Below are 19,057 nucleotides of genomic sequence, written 5' to 3'. Positions count from 1 at the left end.
TCAACTCCTCCTCCTCCCGCCCTCCTCCTCCTCCTCCTCCCTCGCAGCCGCAGCGCGGCTCCCGCCGGCATTTCGCGTCGGTTGTGGCAGCTGCGGGGCCCTGCCCCTCCTGCGAGCGGGGAACAGGGGGAATCCCCGACAGCGACGAGAGCACGCAGCACCGAGTCGGAAGCGCAGCGCTGCCGTGCTCACAGCTGGCACAGCGTGCAGGCTCCGTGCCCTGAGCTCAGCGCCAGCACGACCCGCTGCCACCCTGCTCCGCGGCCCTGCTCCCGGAGCTAAGTACGAGCAAGCACAAATCCTTAAAAGGGCTTTGTTCTTAAGAAACCATTTATAGCAGAAATAACACGTTATTCCGTTTCCCCTTTTTAGGTCGTTTGCTTTTTCTTCAGAAGGAGCTGTAAGAGGGGAAAAACAAGGAAGGCAGAACGGACTCGCCGCTAATGCAAACCCTTAGGTCACATCGCTGCTGTTTGTAGCGCATTCCTGAAAATTAGCTTTACTAAAAATAAAAAGGGAATGTTATTTCCAAGTCGAACGTTTCCTGCAGTACTGCTGAGCTTTCTAAAAGCGTTCAGCTCGTCTGCTGGAATATGGCTTCCTCTGTTGCGTTGGGCTGAAAATAAACAGCAAGCTGGCAAATGCAGACACGCTGCTCCTCTTAAGGCAGGAAATAAAGCAGCTGCTTCGTCATTGCTCCCCCTGTAGACTGCCACCAATACTTGAGTTCAGAAGCAACCGAGAAAACTTGCAGAATTGAAAATAACACTTAGGCAGCAAAGATTCAAAGATTAGACTCTTGCTCGGTGAAATGTGCCAAGCAGTGTGAAAATGGCAAAGCTTTCCCTCCCAACGTGCACGTAGCCGTGTTTGCCATGTTTACCTTCCTCCAGGCTGGGATCATTGAGCACGTGCAGGCTGGCGTAGCGTTTTTTCAGGCCAGCAGGGCAATCTCATTTCTACCACCCACTGCTTTACAGAGCGAAATACACAACCAGTTTGTGTAGAGGACACTAGTTGGCATTTCTTTCACAATAATTCCTGGCTGCTGTGCAGAACTTTTCACCAGATGCATGGAAAGGGGAGAGCAGAGAAGCAACTTACCCATAGCTTATGAAGCATATCTGATGCATAGCTGGGTTTGTGCGATGAGTCCCAGGTCAGAAGTCTAATTACCACGCCCAATCTTTTCCTGCCACAGAACAGAGAACAACAGTGGGATGTGGAAGTGAGGAGCAAAACAGCAGCCAGAGGTACTTTCAGTAAAGCATTTTTCTTTCTTTCACAACTGAAGACATCATTTGACATAACACTGGCTTAATAAAACATTCCAGGAAAACTCTGCTGCCCTTAATGCATTTACTCTTCAAAAACCATCAACAATGACAGGCTTCGATTTGTTAATACAACCAACTGGTTTAATTTGCCCTAATACAGACTAAAAAGACAAATCCCATAATATGGAGTCATCTCCTTCTCTGTTACAAAATATTGGGCAATCTGTTTTCACCACAAGGCACATCATATATTGATAACATTGAAACCACTTAGCTTCTGCCGTGTGTGTGTGGGGAAAGTCTGCTATGACTATAAATCACAGTGTTGTAACAGTGAAATGTAGCCCTTCCTTCCGGCCAGAACACATACGTCTCATACTTCACCTGTTTAGGGTTTGGGAAGTGAAATGATGAGCAGTGTCCCATGTTTCACAATACATAATCACATAAGACCAGCAGACAATGCCAGGATCGTCACCATCTGGCTACAGATGCTAAGGTTGCACAAAGTACGGAGCGTGCTTCCTATGGTGGTATCTTAACACTGTTGTCCTTTGTCTACTGAATTGTATATATGGTAGCTAGCAATCTATTCCTTACTGCTCCAAAGGCAACGAAGTAACAGCAAGGTCAAAGCTGAAAGACACAGTAAGGTGCAAAACCTAAAGGAAGAGATTGTGCTTCTTCCTTAACATTCCAAGAAGGTTAAGAATAGACCAGCTTGTAGGGGCACCAGCCAGCTTATATGTCCAAAGTAGAAGAATCACATTTCAAAGACACTATGGAACAAAGAGTGCCTATAGAGTGGTCATTTCTGAGCAATAAACAGTATTATGAAGCGTTCTGTAAAGATTCTACTAATATACACTCTTCATTATTTTCCTCTGTTCCTTGTACTGTGTAGTCTTCACATCTCCAGAACCTGCCACTGTTTCTTCCTTGCATTAGCAGCTTTTGCTTTATGTCTCTTTTCCCCCCCTTATCTCTTTTACCTGCATATGCTGAAACTGTTTGCAGGCCGCACTTCTACCAATTTTACAGTGACAAAATTTAATACAAACATATTTCCTGGTATGTCATTATTTTATTACTACATTAAATCAGGAGATTAGACGGCTTCTTTGTCTTGTATGGACACATCTCATGCTGTAACAACATCGACTCGTATCATTAAAAAACTACATTGCAGTGAGTCAGAATTTGGATTAAAGGCTGCTTTAGGTACTTGTGTTTGCACAACTGGCTCATCCGCTCAGCAGGTGGCGCTCTTTCCACCAAGTCAGAGCAGGGACCGAGTCCTGTCCGCTTTCTGTTTAGTCCAGTTTAGACGTGCTCCAGCACTAAAGGAGCTATCAGTTCCCTCTGTAAACCGTCACTATAAGCTAATTAGAAGATGATTACACACAAATGCACTTTGGCCAGACTAAACCTTTGCTGTTGCACAGGCTGGGAAAGACAGGTCACTCAGCTCTACTGAAGACCATCTGGGGTTCCTGGCAGACACTGAAGTAAAAACAAGCCTGCAGTGAAGGCTAACAGCAACCTAAGCAGAAAAAGAAGCAGCCCAGAGCAGAGCTAGAACAAGGGAAATGATTATTCCCTTTAATTGATACGTGCATCTGGAATACTGATTCCAGTTTTGAGCACGCCAGTTTAAGAAATATGCTGCTCAAATTTATCAACAGTAAAGAGCCAGGACAGTCATGTGCTGCAGCAGGAGTCCCATGTGGCTGAGAGAACTGAGCATGTAAAGCGTGGAAAGAAAGCAGGCAGATAAGACTTAACACCAGCCTTCCAACATTGCCAAGCCTAGATCCTTTCATACACAATGTAGAGGAGTAGGCAAAGATTTGGCCTTTTTTTTTTTTCTTTTTGAGTTTGCAAAAAGGGAAGGATACTCTTGCATATCTATTTTACACTCCATATCAGAGTTTAAAATTAAAACTCTGGGCTTGCTTTGCAAAGCTTTGATTTGCTTAGTGAAAAAACATGTGTTTACAGAGTGTTTGTGTAAACATGAGGGAAAAGGAGGGACACTGTGGTTTAGAAAAGAGACCACATGCAAAGAAGTTCTTCACATTGCTAGAACACTTCTTTTAGAAGCTCAGACACCAGAGCAAGAAATACAATTCAATAATTTATCAAGTTTGAACCTATATGACAAGCTGAGAACCAGAATCAACAAAACCTCCTTCCTGGCTTTACTGGGTTATGTAGCCTTAAACATTTTGCAGTCCTTTCTATATTTATTACCATTTTCCCCAGAATCTCACATTCTCTCTCTTAAAAACAATAAGGTGTGGTAACATTATTCACTGTTAACAACTGAGAAAAAAAACATTTGGAGAAGAGCTGTGTGCTTCAGGGTCAGGTTCCAGGGCCAGGCATGTCTGCAATGCAGATGCAGTGTCACTCAGGCAGGGCCGCATACAAGAACATAAAGCAGATCTCGAGCAAATATGACAGAAGCCAACCCCAAGGCTTCATTTTGTGGGTAATTTCCACTAAGGCTTCTACCCTTTTCCTCTCAAGATGACTAGATGAGCTATTACAATTGGCTTGGAATACAGGCAGACAAACCCTTAGAAGCACTCAGGGTCCAAGAAGATGAGCTAGGAACCCACCAACAAAGCATGGAGAAAAGAAATGCTGAGAACTAATATTCACAGCTTGACTGAGCTCAGGGTAACAACAGAAATAAAGACTGGAATTAGTAATTACAAGGTAGACTTTCCTTTACAAAAACAAAATTCTATGCCCACAAAAGCAAGTATTATCAGCACTACTGACATTATTAAAAACAAAACTCATTGTTAAGTTTGCATAGCACACAGTCTTCCTGTTATGTATACTCCTAATGTACAATTCAGAATCACATATGTTGGTGTAAATACGTGTGTGTGTGTGTGTGTGTGTATACATATATATATGCACCATTAAAGTCAGCTCTTATGGAGAACATGAGTAGGGAACTTCTGAGCTTCAGCAGCTGATATATGGCACAGACTCAAAGCTCACTTCAAATGATTTGACACTGATAACTGTTCAAGCTCACATCCCAAACAAACTGTAGTGTCACTGTAGCTGTAATAACTCAGTGCCATTGCAATTTAACAGAAACACATGCAATATAAATACAGGAGCAAGGTGGAAATAAGAAAGCAATCTTGTACATGTAGCATACAGTACACTGTTCAACAGGGATTCCATTCCTATTTCATCCCATAAGGAAATTATATAAGGAGAAGAGGCTCTAAATCCATCACAATGGCAGATATCAACACGTTTAAGACTTCTGCAACAGATATATACAAAATAGAGAGGGTAATGTGGAACCATGTGATTACGCACCTTGATGACCCAGCCTACTCCTCTGCTTATTAATCCCTATTTTCTGACCCTGCATGTTTGCTTGTGCTGGCAGCAAACATCTGTGCTAATCAGATGTGCAGAGGTTTTCTGCCACCACAGTTACCCTGCAGTATAGCTGGCAGATTGCTGCACAGCTTTTATTCTTTTCAAATTCAGAAGCAAGTTGGATCACCGACTGTCACACCTGCATGCCAGATTCATTTTGTCACTACTCCAAACTGCATTCCAATGCCAAATTGTGCTCCCCTGTACTTTTAACTCTGTTATAAAGTACAGTGTGTTTGATAATACAGAAAACTTGCAGGTCCTTCTCCAGCTCCTTAAAGCCACAGAGGACTGAGAGAATAGGGGCAACTGCAAGGAGCTAATGTAAGAGATCTGTGGTAGAACAGAGAGGAAAACATGTGATCTGTGAAGGCAACAACTAGAAAAAGGTATTGAAATACCAAGCAGGACCACTCACTCTAGCTAAATGTACTCGTTTGATTTACAGCAGAATTAGTTTCTTTGCTCTTTCTTCACACACAGTGAGGTGTCTTTGAGTACCACAAGAAGTAATGGTGGTACTCGGAATGTAGGTTTGTTTAGTTTTATTAAGATGCATGAAAAACATAGGGTGACTGAGCAGTAGGTTGTCTGACACAGAGCTCTGATACTCAGACAGCATCTTAATTGCTGCCAACCAGATGCACCAAATAAAACATGTTATGCAAGTATCGCTTAATTGACTCAGACTTGTCAGTTACCAATACCTCTAAAAGAAAAACCCCATTGTTATTCTGCAGTTTCTTAGCTGAGAGTCAAACAGTTGTCACCTGAGTGTCAAACATCCAACAAAATACTACCCATAATAACAGGAGGCAAGCAAGGCTTCATAGAATAGTCATTGACACCATTAATTCCTCCTAGGCCACCTGCGCTTACTGATCACTCTTCCTCAGAGGAAACAGATGAAAAACTTTGCAAATGTCTATTTCCAGGTCAATGGAATAAAACAGCTGATTTGCTGATATCCAAGTTGCTAATAATTGAGCGATAACAACCAGATGACATTCCAGAAGGGAATGTTCTTTCATTGAATGGGTGAGAAGCATTCTGCAAATATTCAGCAGCCCAAAGGAAGCTGTGTTCAGAGATTTGGTTATCTTAAGAATGTGTCTTCTGTTACCTCAAGGCTTCAAAAATCTGTAGTCCTCTTTCACAAGACAGTACTTGTTATTGATTTATTTTACTAACAGAAGAACTTACCTTAAAGCAAATGCTATTCTTCAAGACGCTCTGCAGATGGTCTCCTGCATGAACACAAATAAAAAACAGTAGTTTTGAATAATGAAGTCTGTTTATATATCAAAGCCTTCCTAGCATCATAAAAATTGTAAGCAACAGAGCAAATCCAGATCCTACCTATGCCTCTTGGCCTATCAGAACCCATGTGAAAAAATCTGAGATGAAGACAAAGAAAGATGAGTTGTGGCATCAGTTACCGCTAACACTGGCAATCACTTATCTGTATATTTCCCTGAACAGGTGGAGCCCACTTAGTGATTAGAAGACACTATCCTCATAAGGCAGCTGTAAAGAATCCCCACAAATGTCTCTGCCTTAAGCTAATGCTCAGTTCACCTGTGGCCCACTGTGAACTTTGTTTCTTACTGCTAAATGGGACTTGCATAGCAAAAACTACAATAGCAGAGACAATCAATAAGCAGACAACCTGAGGATGATAGCTTGCTTTCCCCAGCCGTCCTACCTTTCCTGACATTTTTTGTAGCCAATAGTTCTCACAAATCACCTTTAAACTGCATTGTACAACATAATATATCACTGATATAAAATCAGATAAAGAGCTGTCTGACCTCAGATTAATTTCTTTCTTTTTAGCTCACATGTGAGATTATTACACAGACAGTCACTACAAATGGCTGTAATGGCCTAAGATAAGACATATTTCTTACGCAGCCCTTGCTCCCCTCCTGTCTTCCCAGGCAGGCCTGTTTAGCTGATAGATGCTCTAGCAAGAACACATATCCATTTGCTTTGGAGAGTCTGCTCTGGTGATGCAACTCCTATTTCTCACCACCACATCACAGTCTTGACTCACTTTCTGCAACACTGTGTCAGTGATGCTGTAACACTTTTTTTTGGCAGAATTGTTATAATTTATCCATTAATGGTTATTACAAACAAACAATCAGTACCAGCAACTAAGGAGCTGTCCTCTAAACAAGTCAGGAAATGGAATGCTATAGCAACATGGTATCAAAGATGGTAAGAAGAAACCAAAGACTTCCTAGGCAGCTCTGCTGCCCGCAGTCAGGCTGAGGAGTCTGGTGTCATTCAGATCTTATGCATATCCCAGGGAATTTTGATAGCCAAAACTTCCCTTACATAATCAACATCTGTATTAATCATCTTCTACCTACTTTAGTGACACTAATTAACAAGAACATTATGAATTACCTGTGAACAATGAAGCGTGTAAAAGCAAATTATTTCTACATGCTCTTGCCAGTATGATCCAAGAGCCCAGCAAATCTTGGGAAATTAACAGAATTACCTGGTGCTTAAAAAGCAATTAAGTTCACAGTTTGGGTGGAATATATAAGATTTTCTATGTTAAGGGCAGACAAAAAGACTATTCACAGTCGGATGGTTTTGAAGAAAGAACAAAAAGCCTCTATAGCTTGATGTTTTGAGTTCTGCTTCAACTGTTAACACTAACTTCAACAAAACCAATAGGAATATTGTCTTAACCATTCTGAAACAGATAGCTGTCTATAAAAACAGGCAACAGCTGGGATTTTTGGAGCTAAATAGTCTTCTTTCCTTTTTTTGTACAGAGAAAACCTTGAATCTGGAAGAACATCTGTGCAATGAAGGAAGGGCCAAACTCAGATGAATGACATTGCTGATCTGGGTGCTCAGCAATAGCTTGTCAGCAAGGACCATAGCTATCTTCCAGCTTAACCATGTCCCCAGTTTCACCTCTGCCCCATCTCTGATTGAATTTAAAACAGTGACACCTAGGTTGATTTAGCCTTGTTTGTATGTGGTAATATATGTATTATGTAATAGCTATTCCACAATGGCCTGCCTTCATTGACAGTTTTATTTGACACTAAAGGTGACTCTCTGAGGTTTAGCTTAGTCTGAGGTAGGTGAAGCCAAACCACAAAAAGGCATTCCTAACATAGAACACATATCCACAAGGCAAGTCAGTGCAGAATGGCTACTGCACTTTAAATTCACACCTAAGATTATTTCCCAACTTCACTTCCAAGCAAGCAGCAGTCAGTGAAGAAGAGGGAGTATAAGGGTTCAGCCAAAACTGCAGGTGACTGCTGTAACACCTTTCACAATAACCTTGTTTAGAGAGGATACAAAGCCACTGCAGGCCAGGCAAGACAAAGTGGGCTTGTCCAGAGATTTTCACTGCTCACTTAAATACTTCATGTAAACACAGAAGTCATTAAAGAAGTATTGCCATTGTATAATATATAGGGAAAAAAAATGCACCTATGACCATATGAAGTGGTTTTCATCAGTATTCTTTCAACTATCAATAGTCATCAAGTTACAGTACAATAACACGTAACATGTAATCTTTTCCTGTTTGTTCCTTAAATGACACACAACATTACAGGAGTAACTATTACAGAAGCCAACGCTACTTTCTTGCATGTACGAGGCAGGTGAGTAGTCATCATTAGTAAAGGCCATCCCTGTACAAGATACATCCCATCAAAAGCACAGAAAAAACTTCAGCCTTGAAAACTTACTTTGAGAGTTAGTGCTAGCGATGGTGTTGGTCTCTCATTAGTCCAACTGATGTTACTGAGAAAATAATATGGAGGTGTAAGTCTTCTTGTTACTCCAGTACCAAGTACATTACTTCACATCACGGAGAACATGTTGTTATGTTGGCACAAATGAGATGGTTCTCTTGGACATACTGAAACACCATGGCTGATGCTATAGCAGAAAGGCCTTGCCTTCACGCACGAGGCAGAGCAGTCACCAAGACCATTAGCTGGAAGAGCTCTCCAAGCCCTTTTAGTGGTAGGTTTGCACAACACAGCAGCTTCCAGGGACACAGTGCCCACTTCACAGAGCAGGTTGCCTTTCCCACAGAGCAAGTCATCCCCACAGCTGTGTGGGACAGGCCTGGGGACGTGCAATGAGAGCCCTGCTTCCTCACGGCTCATCCTCTTACTCGGGCCCTTTAAGTAGAGGCACGCGGCGCGCAGGCTCTGTGCGCATGCGCAGGGGGCGTGTGGCTCGGCCTGCTCTTCACGCGGTGTTTCCGCCCTTCAATCGGTGTTTTCCTTTGTAGGAGTCCAGTGTGAAATCGCTGCAAAAGCAGGGATGATTATACAAAGAGTAGTGCTGAACTCACGCCCCGGTATGTATTTTATTGCAATAAGGGAGCAGTGTGTATGTCATGGTTGCCTAATAGTCTGAAGTGGTGAGAGTAGAAGCAGAAACTAACTTCAGATTTGCGTATCTTAATACAGTATGCAACAATAAACAAAGTTTGTTATGAAGTGTATTTATCTAATCTCCACATACAGACTTCTGAATTCTTGGTTGAGAAAAATAATGTATAATGTATGGGAAAACCCTGGGAGTAGAGACTCAGTGTCTCTTCATTAGCCTTTGGAGATAATTCTTGTAGAAATTAGTCCTCAATAGTCAGGAGGGTTTAACTGAGCATTCTGGAATGTCTGTTCTGGCTGTGTCTTCAGTTTGGGTGGTGGGAGTATACCTGCTTAAATCTCAGTCTGCTGTGTTAGCTGATAGTTTTATACCTGTGAACAGAGACAAGCTAATGTATTGTAAAAGGGACTACTGTAATTAAAAATGCCTTCCCTATTGATTAAAGGAAGCTTTGCATTGATTCGCTTATTTTGCTAATTCTAGGTAAGAATGGAGTGCCAGTGGCTGAAAACTTCAGACTGGAGCAAAGTACAATACCAGACACAGTGCAAGAGGGACAAGTACGTGTTAGAACCCTGTATCTCTCTGTGGATCCATACATGGTAGGTGATGAGCTTACAACGAAGCCAGAAACTGGTTAAAAATTACCTTAAATTCTGTACCTGTTATGATATTTAACACAGAAGTTAATGGTTGTTAAATCTCTAGTATAACATGGGGAAATAGAGAGAAAATATTTCCAATGCCAAGTGGTTTTGTAAAGCATCTCTTTGTGAGGGATGCTGTAAATTTGTTTTGCTGTTCTCCAGTGCATAGAGATGGACTAAATGACTTCTGGCTGTTTTTCACAATCCTACATTTCTGTGATTTGTGCAGTTGTGTGTATGTATGTGGGAACCTTGCCAGCTCCAAGCCAGTTGTCTTTGTTATGAGGCTGACTTTCAGGCAGTGTTTGTAGAATGTGTTAACTTTGGTAACACTGGTGAAGGAGATTAAAATGACCCTTCCCTTTTGTACTGAGTGAATAAGCAGGGGAAGAAAGATCTAAGAGAAAATTGTGAATATTTGGGGGTTACTGAGAGATTTTTGAGTAGCCCATTGTGTCTGGTGTTTTNACACATCTCATCCCCAGCTTCATTTGAACTTCTTATAACCAAGTGATGTGTTCCACCAGAGCTTCTCATTAAAGTCTTGTCTTTCAGCGCTGCCGAATGAATGAAGATACGGGTTCAGATTACCTCCTGCCTTGGCAGCTGTCTGAAGTTGCCGATGGTGGGGGCATTGGGGTTGTGGAGGAGAGCAAGCATAATAACTTTGCTAAAGGAGACATCGTCACTTCCTTCAATTGGCCCTGGCAGACAGTGGCCATTCTGGATGGAAGCTTGCTACAAAAGGTACAGAAAACCCAGATTGTCACCATTTTATTTTCATAAATCTGTATATTTTTAAAAGAGTAATTAATGATACTATTTCTGAGTCAAAACCAAGTTGGTATTAATGAAGAAACCCATTCTCAAATGGCAGATGAACTCACAGTCTGAAAAATCTGCAACAGTTTTCTCTGCTTTTAACAAAGAAAAAGGCGAATTCTTTTGCTGGCTGTCAGGCGTTCCCGTATTATTTCATTTGCTGTGTTTTTAATAAGCTTCCCCAAGGTTGCTTCTGTTAATTAATTCTGTTATCCTAATTCTAGGCAGATCTACTCCTGATATATGGAAGTGTAGTCACGAAAGGTTTTTGGCACATTTAATTCAATTTATTTACCAACGTGTTATTGAAAGCTTGTACTTCTTCCATAGAAGGTAGGGTATTTGATATTAACTTGGATGTGGAGAGGTAAAAGTACATTAGTTATGTTGTGTTGATCACATAAAAGAGAAAATTACTGTATTTTAAGCATGTACATTTTCCAAGAAATTTCCATTAAGATCCTTTTGTGCCACTGATCTGCAATCCTAATGTTTGATAACGCTGCTATTCTGTCCTTTGTGCTAACAGAGGGATAGTTTGCCATTGCCTGAGACTTCTCATCTCCTGGGCACTTTTTGATATTTCCATCACTGAAGCTCTTGTGAGTGATTTTGCTCACAACCTTTTTATAAAACTCTGGATGTATAATCTTTGTCTCATTTCATATAAACTTGTTGTTAAGGTAGAACTAGTTTATAGCTAGCTTATCTCTGTCTGTTGTACCCTGCCTTGTAAATATCCTGAATTAGTCTCGTATCATCAATGAAATAACAAACAGCAAAACCTCACCTTAGAAGAAATGAACAACACGTGATTTTGCTTTGTAGGTTGTTCCTCAACTTGTGAATGGACGCCTTTCCTACTTTCTTGGTGCAGCTGGATTGACAGGACTGACAGCCTTGCTAGGTATAAGAGAGAAAGGCCATGTGGCTGCGGGTGCCAATCAGACCATGGTGGTGAGTGGAGCAGCCGGTGCCTGCGGTTCTCTGGCTGGCCAGGTAGGTTGGCTGAAGACACAAAGGGCATGCAGTTATACTAAAACTGTGTTCTGGAACACGATGATTAGTAAACATACAGATAAAACCATTACAAATGCAAACAAGTATAACTTCATGGGAAGGTTCACAGATTTGTCTCACACTCTCACTAAGAGATTTTAGGTATAAAACTCAGGTTTCCTGAAACTGGGATAGCAGAAAATGGTCCAAGTTGAATGAAGTGGATACTATAAAAACATACACTCAGTGTACATTTTTTATAGTAGTCTGCCAATTGGAGACAGTCTTTGAGTTGACTGGCAACTTCCTTTTTTCCTATATTATCAGTTGCAGTAAATATTTCTTCACATTGTCTCTCCAGTACTGCTAAGTGTTGGTAATTCTACAGTCAGTGATTTGGAAAGACAGCATAATTCTGTTGGGAACTGCCCTTTCTCTACATGTGAGGGACAAACAACAAAAGGCACTTTTGCTGCAGTTATGTCACATGGGATGGGAATGTACACTACACTTTACTGTCTTGAGTTTAGTGGGATGAGACATTCCTAATGTTTATGTGTGGGGAAGATGATCAACTTATCTTCAATGCTTTGTTTTGTTTTGTTTTAACAATAGATTGGCCATCTGGAGGGATGCTCTAGAGTAGTGGGTATTGCTGGCACAGACGAAAAGTGCTCCATTTTGGTCTCAGAAATGGGGTTTGATGGTGCTATCAATTACAAGAAAGGGAATGTGGCACAGCAGCTCCGTGAACTCTGCCCAGGTGGTGTGGATGTTTACTTCGACAATGTTGGTGGAGACATCAGTGATACAGTTATAAGCCAGGTGATTATGCCGACTATCAGCTTTATACTCATCCTTCTCCAAAGTCTGTGTGCCCAGCTTTGAATTAAGCTTGCAGTGCAGCAGAATAGGCTTTCCACTTTGTTGATCTAATTTTGGTACTGATCCTGATAAGAAATCAAACATTTGACATCAGTGCCTGTTCCTTGGGTTAGCAGTACAGTACACTAGTGAAAATAGTGTTTCTACTTCTGATCACTTGCTTCTTTGGCCAGGAGACAGAAACATTCTTAAAACATTCTCTGTTAGTGGAGTAATCTTTTAGTACTGCTTTACTGTCAGCTCTGCTGGACCTCTGTAAGTGCTCTTGACCAGCCCTCTTTCATGTTAACATGAAACAAGTTTGTGTTCCATGGCAGAGAGGTACAGACTGCAGTGCTGTCTTTGGGATCTCTAAATCACAGCCTGTATCCAGCTTCCTTTGCCTTATTACTCCCCCTCCTGACAAAAAAAAGGCACATGGTAAAAGAAAACTACTTATTATATTCCTCCTAGTTAATGCTACATATACTGCATAGCATGTTTTTCCACTCTTTGTCTGCATTTCTCTATTTAATGGTTGTCATGGGTGACTGGGACTGAAATTCTCTTTTCTAGGAGAGGTGACTAAGGACACGCGTGAAAATTTTGTGATGTATTCTAGCACATCTCTAGAAAACGTTGGTTATGAGACCAATATAATTTGTCTCACTTTGTGCTGTCCCAAATAGATGAATCAGAACAGCCATATCATCCTGTGTGGACAGATTTCTCAGTATAACAAAGATGTGCCTTATCCTCCTCCATTGCCTCCTGAAACAGAAAAAATACAGAAAGAAAGAAACATTACAAGGTACATTTCTCCTTTGGAACTTGTGACCGGGCTCTAAGTGGATTGCTTACAGATTTTGTGAGCCTGATGTTCAGAAGATAGACTCTAGATCCACGCCAGACACGCGTAATTGCAACAGAATGTTGCAATACTAAAAAAACTAAAACCATAGCATTGTTAAATTCTTTCTTTTACATTTGTCCGCAATGGCATAAAAATGGGAAAGGATAATGTTACATGTTAACATAGATTTGTGATTGCTTAATTTAGTCTTGGAGTCTCTGAAAGATTCTTCAAAATAAGGGAATGTGTTACCATGGTTCTGTTCTCAGATGTTTTGCAACACGCTCTCTCTCCAAGTGTAGTGGTTCAGGCAGAGAGAAAATTAAGTATTTTTTTAAATGAAAGGATGCAGCTGGATGCCGTGATTGTGTTTAAATTTCAGTTTTAGTATTTGGGTTTTCATCAGATATTGGGAGCCATGGGTGTGACTGATACATACAGGAAAAACACTGAGCTGTTCTTATGACTCTGAGAATAGCTGAATCTTCCATAAGGGAGACTCAGGTGGAGCAAAGGCAGAGATTAGGAGCAAAGTCCTAAAAGTTTTCCCATTCAGTGCATTCCAGAACATTGGGGAGACATTTGGTTCCTGTTCAAATGGACTGAACTCTAATTAAAATTATTGTATTTCCCTGGTATTGTGGTTCACGCTTTAAAAAAATTGCCAAGAATACTAAAATCCACAATATTTAGTAGAAGGCAGGGGAGATTTTGATCAGTGCCTTGCTACAACTATCATTTTTTAATGATCATTTCAGTTCCCCTTCATTGCTGTAAGCAGCTGTGACAGCACCATACGCAAAATTTTGGGGAGCTAAAAATTTAATTTATTCTTATCATCTTGTTTCAGGCCTGTTGTTCATTCTATTACTGAAAAAAAGTCTGCATTTTGTGGACATTTGCTTGTTCAAGGCTCATTCTTTTCTTTCACAGAGAAAGATTCTTGGTGTTGAACTACATGGACAAACAAGAAGCTAGCGTAATACAGCTTTGTCAGTGGATCCAAGAAGGCAAACTGAAGGTAGGAATTTCTACATTTAATCTGTGGCCTTTGATGTTATGTCCTCAGATCAGGCTCCCTATACTCATACCACCATTTCTTTGTTTTACTGTGATCCAGGATCAAAGAGAGATCTTCTTAAGAATGCTTAAGTACACTTGAAAGCTTATTAAGTAGTACCCATAGTGAGTACCTCCCACAAGTGGTAGAGCTGCAGTATGACAGGTTCTTGGTATCTTTCTCCCTGTAAAGTCTTTCTAAATTAGTTTTGGATTCTACAGATGATCAGTAGAAAAATTCCAAAATACAAAATGTTGGCATGAGCACAAATCTTCCAGTCCTGATTGAAGAACTATACTAGCTGTAGCCTTATCAAGGTATTCACTTCTATCTTGATATTGGAATGCAGGTAGCTGAAACAGAGCACGGTCCATTGTAGCAAGAGAATCTGTAACATTGCTGTGGCAGTTCATAAGAGATGTTAATCTTGTTTGACAAAAACTAAAAGGACTTTTTTGTACTGACAGGTCAGAGAGACGGTGGTAGAAGGCTTAGCAAATATCGGTGGTAAGCTTTTACAACACTTTCTAAAAACATCGAGTTCAACAATAGTAGAAGCCATTTGTCAGTTGAGATTCTTCTTTATCATAAAGCTAAAAATCATATTTTAGATATTAAAAATCACAAGTTATTACAGTGTTCTGTAAGAAATTCACTGTATGTTTAAAAATTTATTGCATATAAATTTTGCAGGTTTTCTTTCCTCAGATTTAGAATCTGGGGAGGTGGGAGTTGGGTTAAAGTGTTTAAACCGTTACCTCAGCAGTTCACAGTCATCCTGGTCTTACTGACTTAAGGTGCTGCCTATTTCTTGGATCTTGTATACAGAAGGGTCTTTTGGAAGCTTTGAACTTACATTTTAAAAACCAAAAAAGTCAGTCTCTAACAGTACTTGTTACTGGATCTGCTAACAACAAATAAACTGAAAGCTATGCACAAGGAAAGGGAAAACATACTAACCATGGCAAAGCAACCAGAATTAATATTTTGGGAGAAACAGGCCTATAGCCTCTTCCAAAATTCTAAAATGAATATAAAAACCACGGGGTCTTATGACTTCAGTGAGACAAAGGTAAAGAGACAAGTGACTCAAGACACATTGTAAGAATGCAGCCCTAATGAGTAACAGGAAAGAATATGATGTAGCCCATTTATTTCTCTAAGACTGAAAATCAGTAGAAATAGGCATTGGCCCAAACATAACAATAGACATTTTCATAGTTTCATAGTTTCGTGCTGGTTGGAAGGGACCTTACAGATCATCAAGTCCAGCCCCCGGGATTCGAGCCTCTGTGTAGCAGAGCGGCACTTCTACCACTTGCGCCATAGGGGGGATTCGAACTACGGGCCCCAGTGTTGCAAGGCGGCGTCTTTAACCACTGCGCCACTGGGGCACACTATTTATTTCTACATTTTCATTTATTGTTGATACTTTCAAGCACAGTACTTATATGTCCGTTCATTTCACAAAGGTTTGTGAAACTGATAGCATTTGTGGGCTCTTCAGTCATGCTTCATTATTTTGTTTGGCATTTGTGTGCCCATAACAAAAGCAAAAATATCATCATTAACTTGATTGGGTGAAATAGGTACTTAAAAATTGATTAAAAAAACACACACACACAAAGTGTGGCAGTTTACTTCACTAGTTTGGTTTGTTTTTTTCCTCCATTAATTTGGCATATCATTAATAATAAATACATAGTTGCTCCTGTTTGGGGAACTACTTCATCAGATTGCCTCTATCATTTACTTTAAAAGAAGTTACATGGCATATTTTATTTGGAACTAACTCACTTCATTATTTCTCTTGAAGCTGCTTTCCAGTCCATGATGAGCGGAGGCAATATTGGAAAACAGATCGTCTTAGTTTCTAAGTAAAAGTCATTGCTTGGGGAAAAGTAACTTGATTCTATAAAAATTCCATAGGAATAAGCAAATTTTACTTATAGTAATATCCACTTTAAATAAGCTATTAAGTTGTTCAGTATATACTGAAAGAAGGCATTCTAGGATGCTAGGGCAGAACCGATGCTAATAAACTGAACAGAAATGAAAACAGGAATGCAGTAATTTATACTAAAAATGGTAAAATATTTGACGTGATTTGACAGCTGCCAATTAGCACACTAGCAAATAATTCATGGGTATGGTTTGAAAGTTAGATCAGCTCAGGAACAATTTCCAATAAGCAATTTGTATGCAGCCACCTGGTTTGGGATGTTGGAAGCATTTACTTATGTACATGTGTGTTATTCCTATGCTGATTTGTCTCAGAGCCCAGGAACTTCTCTAGGAATTTTTCATTTACCACTACAAGCTTAGCTTGACAGTCCAATCAATCTGCCTATCATCTTAAAACTGTAAGTGTTCAAACCTTTTTTTCGGATAAGAGCAATCAAAAAATCCATTTCTACAACTAAAGTTCAATAATATCAAAGAAACTTGTATTTTGCCATCTGGAACAAGCTTCCACTGATTGCATTTCCCATTTCTCTGTATTGTATCATTATATACCCTACTTTCAGGGTACCTTCAACCTAGTTCATTTAGAATTCCATTTGCATGCCACCTGAGACTTTCATCAGAGGAAGGTCCAGCTATAAGGGCTAGCTTGTTTTGGTGTAACAGCGCTCTTTTACCATTTTGGAAGCTTGAAAAGTGAGCCAGCATTTCAAAGTCTGACTAATATAACCTCAAGCCATGTGAGACTGATGCAATTTAAATGCGTCTTCAAAATAGAACAGCTGCAAAGAGAACAGGTAATTACCTTAAAGTCATTAGAATTCCATCATTATGTACATCTAGAACCATTGACACATTTGTTTAGTGATTAGGATAATTTATGACATTCTAACTTATAATCTATTGGTTTTAAATATTTGCCTTTAAGAGGAGTGCTTCCACGCAGTAGGGTAGGCTGAAAATAGATCCTCTAGATCCATCTAGGCTTGAACTAAATGGAATCCAAGAACTAGGAGTGAAACACTATTCATGAAATCCGGCATTTAAATCTTCTTGCACACTGTAGAAAGAGAACAGATATCAGAACCACCTAATGTCATTGTGAGTGATGCGAAAAACAGTCCCTTGATTTCATACTACTGAAGCTGACCCTGAAAGGAAGCATACAGTGACTAATGCTGCAGGCTTTGAAGAGAATGACACCTGCATTATAGGATTACATTCAAATCCAGCTAAATTCTCAATCCAATATCAACATCACTAACTCACTAGTAACAACATCATGCTGGGAGGGATGTCAAAATTGTTGTGGAATAAAAATCAGTATCATTGTAACTGGCAAATGGAGATGGAAAGTATCAGATGAAAGAAATTCCATGAATTCTTGCTTATTGACTGTTTATAGATGATACTCATTCTGAAATGCCCAAATTTCAGCACTTAAAGACTTGATAATCTGTACTCAGATGAGAGAGAGAGAGGAGGGAGCTAATGGGAATACAGCCTTTCCAAACAGAACCAGATACTCTACTGAGTGTGGTGGTATGTTGAATCATGTGGTTTAATTATTGCCTTTCCTTTTCTTCTCCCACATGCACCCACTCTAGATTGAAACAGCATCAGCCTGGAGGCTGTTATGCAATGCATGCCCTTTTCTGCAGTAAAACTTCCACCAGGCAGTAGGTTGGCCCTAATGCACTGTAACAATCTTCCTGAATCGACTTCTTCCTCCTCAAGTCCAGTTCAATCCTAAAATTCATCTCCAAATGTAAAAAAAAAAAAACAACAAAAAACCAAACAGCCCAGTTCTTCACACAAATTAAAACATTCTCTTGCTTACATTTCCCTATATTTGGCTTCCTCCAATTTACCACTTTTATCTAGTTTCAGCAATATTTTGAGAAAAAAAATGCCTTAAGATCTTGAAACTGAAGACCCTTTTGCTTTAATCCAAAGCATTCTGGTTACTTAACATGTGTATGTTCCAGAAGAGATTTCATCCACAACCTGTGGTAAGTTTGCATTGCAAGAACATAAGGAAAGTAGCATAACAATAATCACTGCTGAAAATGTGTTAAAACATTTTCACATGTTATGGGTGAAGGCAACCTACTTATACTTCCAGAGTTGCATTTGCTCGTCCAAAGTACAAATGTTGGACTTCTGAACACTGTTTGCTAAAGACCTACTCTAGAGTGAGCACATATGAGTGAGGACAATGAGCTGACACACCTTCCAGGAAGGGCAGCTCGAGAATCTTAATTTTCACAACTGAAAATATGATTAAATTTTAAAAATTCCCAACACTGTGATTTTTACAGCAATTGCTTAGTAATCCATGTGCACTGTAAGCCTATTAAAGTCTGATGATGAGAAAGGTGACCTAGAGTGAGGTCATGCTGAGAAATAAATTCCTTACTGTAATAAAGGCAACTTGATTGCTGCAGCATTCCAGCAGATGAGGTAACTAATGGAGAGGAATATTCTGTCAGCACAAGTCAGATGACTACAGGTGAAAAAAGTTGCAGACTTCATCATAGTGCTCTCAACATCCAGGAAACTTCTCTATATTTGTGAAACCTGGCTTAATGTTTTCTCCTCAGAATAAATAAAAATCAAAGGAAGAAAATCTTTTAAACAAAGTGCCTATACTTGTAAATAAAATATATATACATATCTTTTTTTGCAACCTTGTCTTTATTTCTTATTGTGATAGTGTGACTCTTAGGCAATCATACATTCTGCACCTTAGGGGGAGGTC

At 40.0% G+C, this 19,057-nt stretch overlaps 3 protein-coding genes and 1 long non-coding RNA gene across 5 annotated transcripts in view; 2 read left to right on the top strand and 2 right to left on the bottom strand.

Annotated features, from left to right (window-relative positions):
• Window positions 1-8,856, bottom strand: part of MIDEAS (mitotic deacetylase associated SANT domain protein) — a 59,191-nt gene extending 50,335 nt beyond the window's left edge. Inside the window, exons 1-3 of the mRNA XM_015864589.2 lie at window positions 8,429-8,856; window positions 5,898-5,941; window positions 1,105-1,192 (exon numbers count right to left, since the gene is read on the bottom strand). The gene's annotated coding sequence lies outside the window, so the exon portion shown is untranslated. The remainder of the gene's footprint in view (window positions 1-1,104; window positions 1,193-5,897; window positions 5,942-8,428) is intronic.
• LOC107314876 lies at window positions 5-694 on the top strand. The gene is made up of 2 exons (XR_001555651.1): window positions 5-282; window positions 373-694. It is a non-coding gene; the product is annotated as an uncharacterized LOC107314876 (long non-coding RNA).
• A 51-nt stretch (window positions 8,857-8,907) lies between the features above and the next one.
• Window positions 8,908-18,968, top strand: PTGR2 (prostaglandin reductase 2). 2 transcript variants are annotated; one of them, XM_015864635.2, is made up of 9 exons: window positions 8,908-9,051; window positions 9,570-9,688; window positions 10,289-10,480; window positions 11,384-11,554; window positions 12,170-12,379; window positions 13,108-13,229; window positions 14,205-14,292; window positions 14,799-14,838; window positions 16,148-18,968. In XM_015864635.2, the coding sequence occupies exons 1-9, from the start codon at window positions 9,015-9,017 to the stop codon at window positions 16,210-16,212; spliced, it is 1,044 nt and encodes a 347-aa protein (XP_015720121.1). In that variant the 5' UTR covers window positions 8,908-9,014; the 3' UTR covers window positions 16,213-18,968. The 2 variants fall into 2 exon arrangements, 1 of the variants encoding a protein (XP_015720121.1); XR_004307379.1 differs by lacking the exon at window positions 13,108-13,229 and having other exon boundaries at window positions 8,911-9,051; window positions 16,148-16,224.
• Window positions 12,379-19,057, bottom strand: part of TMEM62 (transmembrane protein 62) — a 27,226-nt gene continuing 20,547 nt past the window's right edge. Inside the window, exon 14 of the mRNA XM_015864621.2 lies at window positions 12,379-12,504. Coding sequence (XP_015720107.1) covers window positions 12,487-12,504 — 18 coding nt within the window. The 3' untranslated portion in view covers window positions 12,379-12,486. The remainder of the gene's footprint in view (window positions 12,505-19,057) is intronic.

Source organism: Coturnix japonica, chromosome 5 (assembly GCF_001577835.2).
Source record: "Coturnix japonica isolate 7356 chromosome 5, Coturnix japonica 2.1, whole genome shotgun sequence".
Classification (NCBI taxonomy): Eukaryota; Metazoa; Chordata; class Aves; order Galliformes; family Phasianidae; genus Coturnix; species Coturnix japonica.
This window is presented reverse-complemented; position numbering and strand designations above follow the sequence as displayed.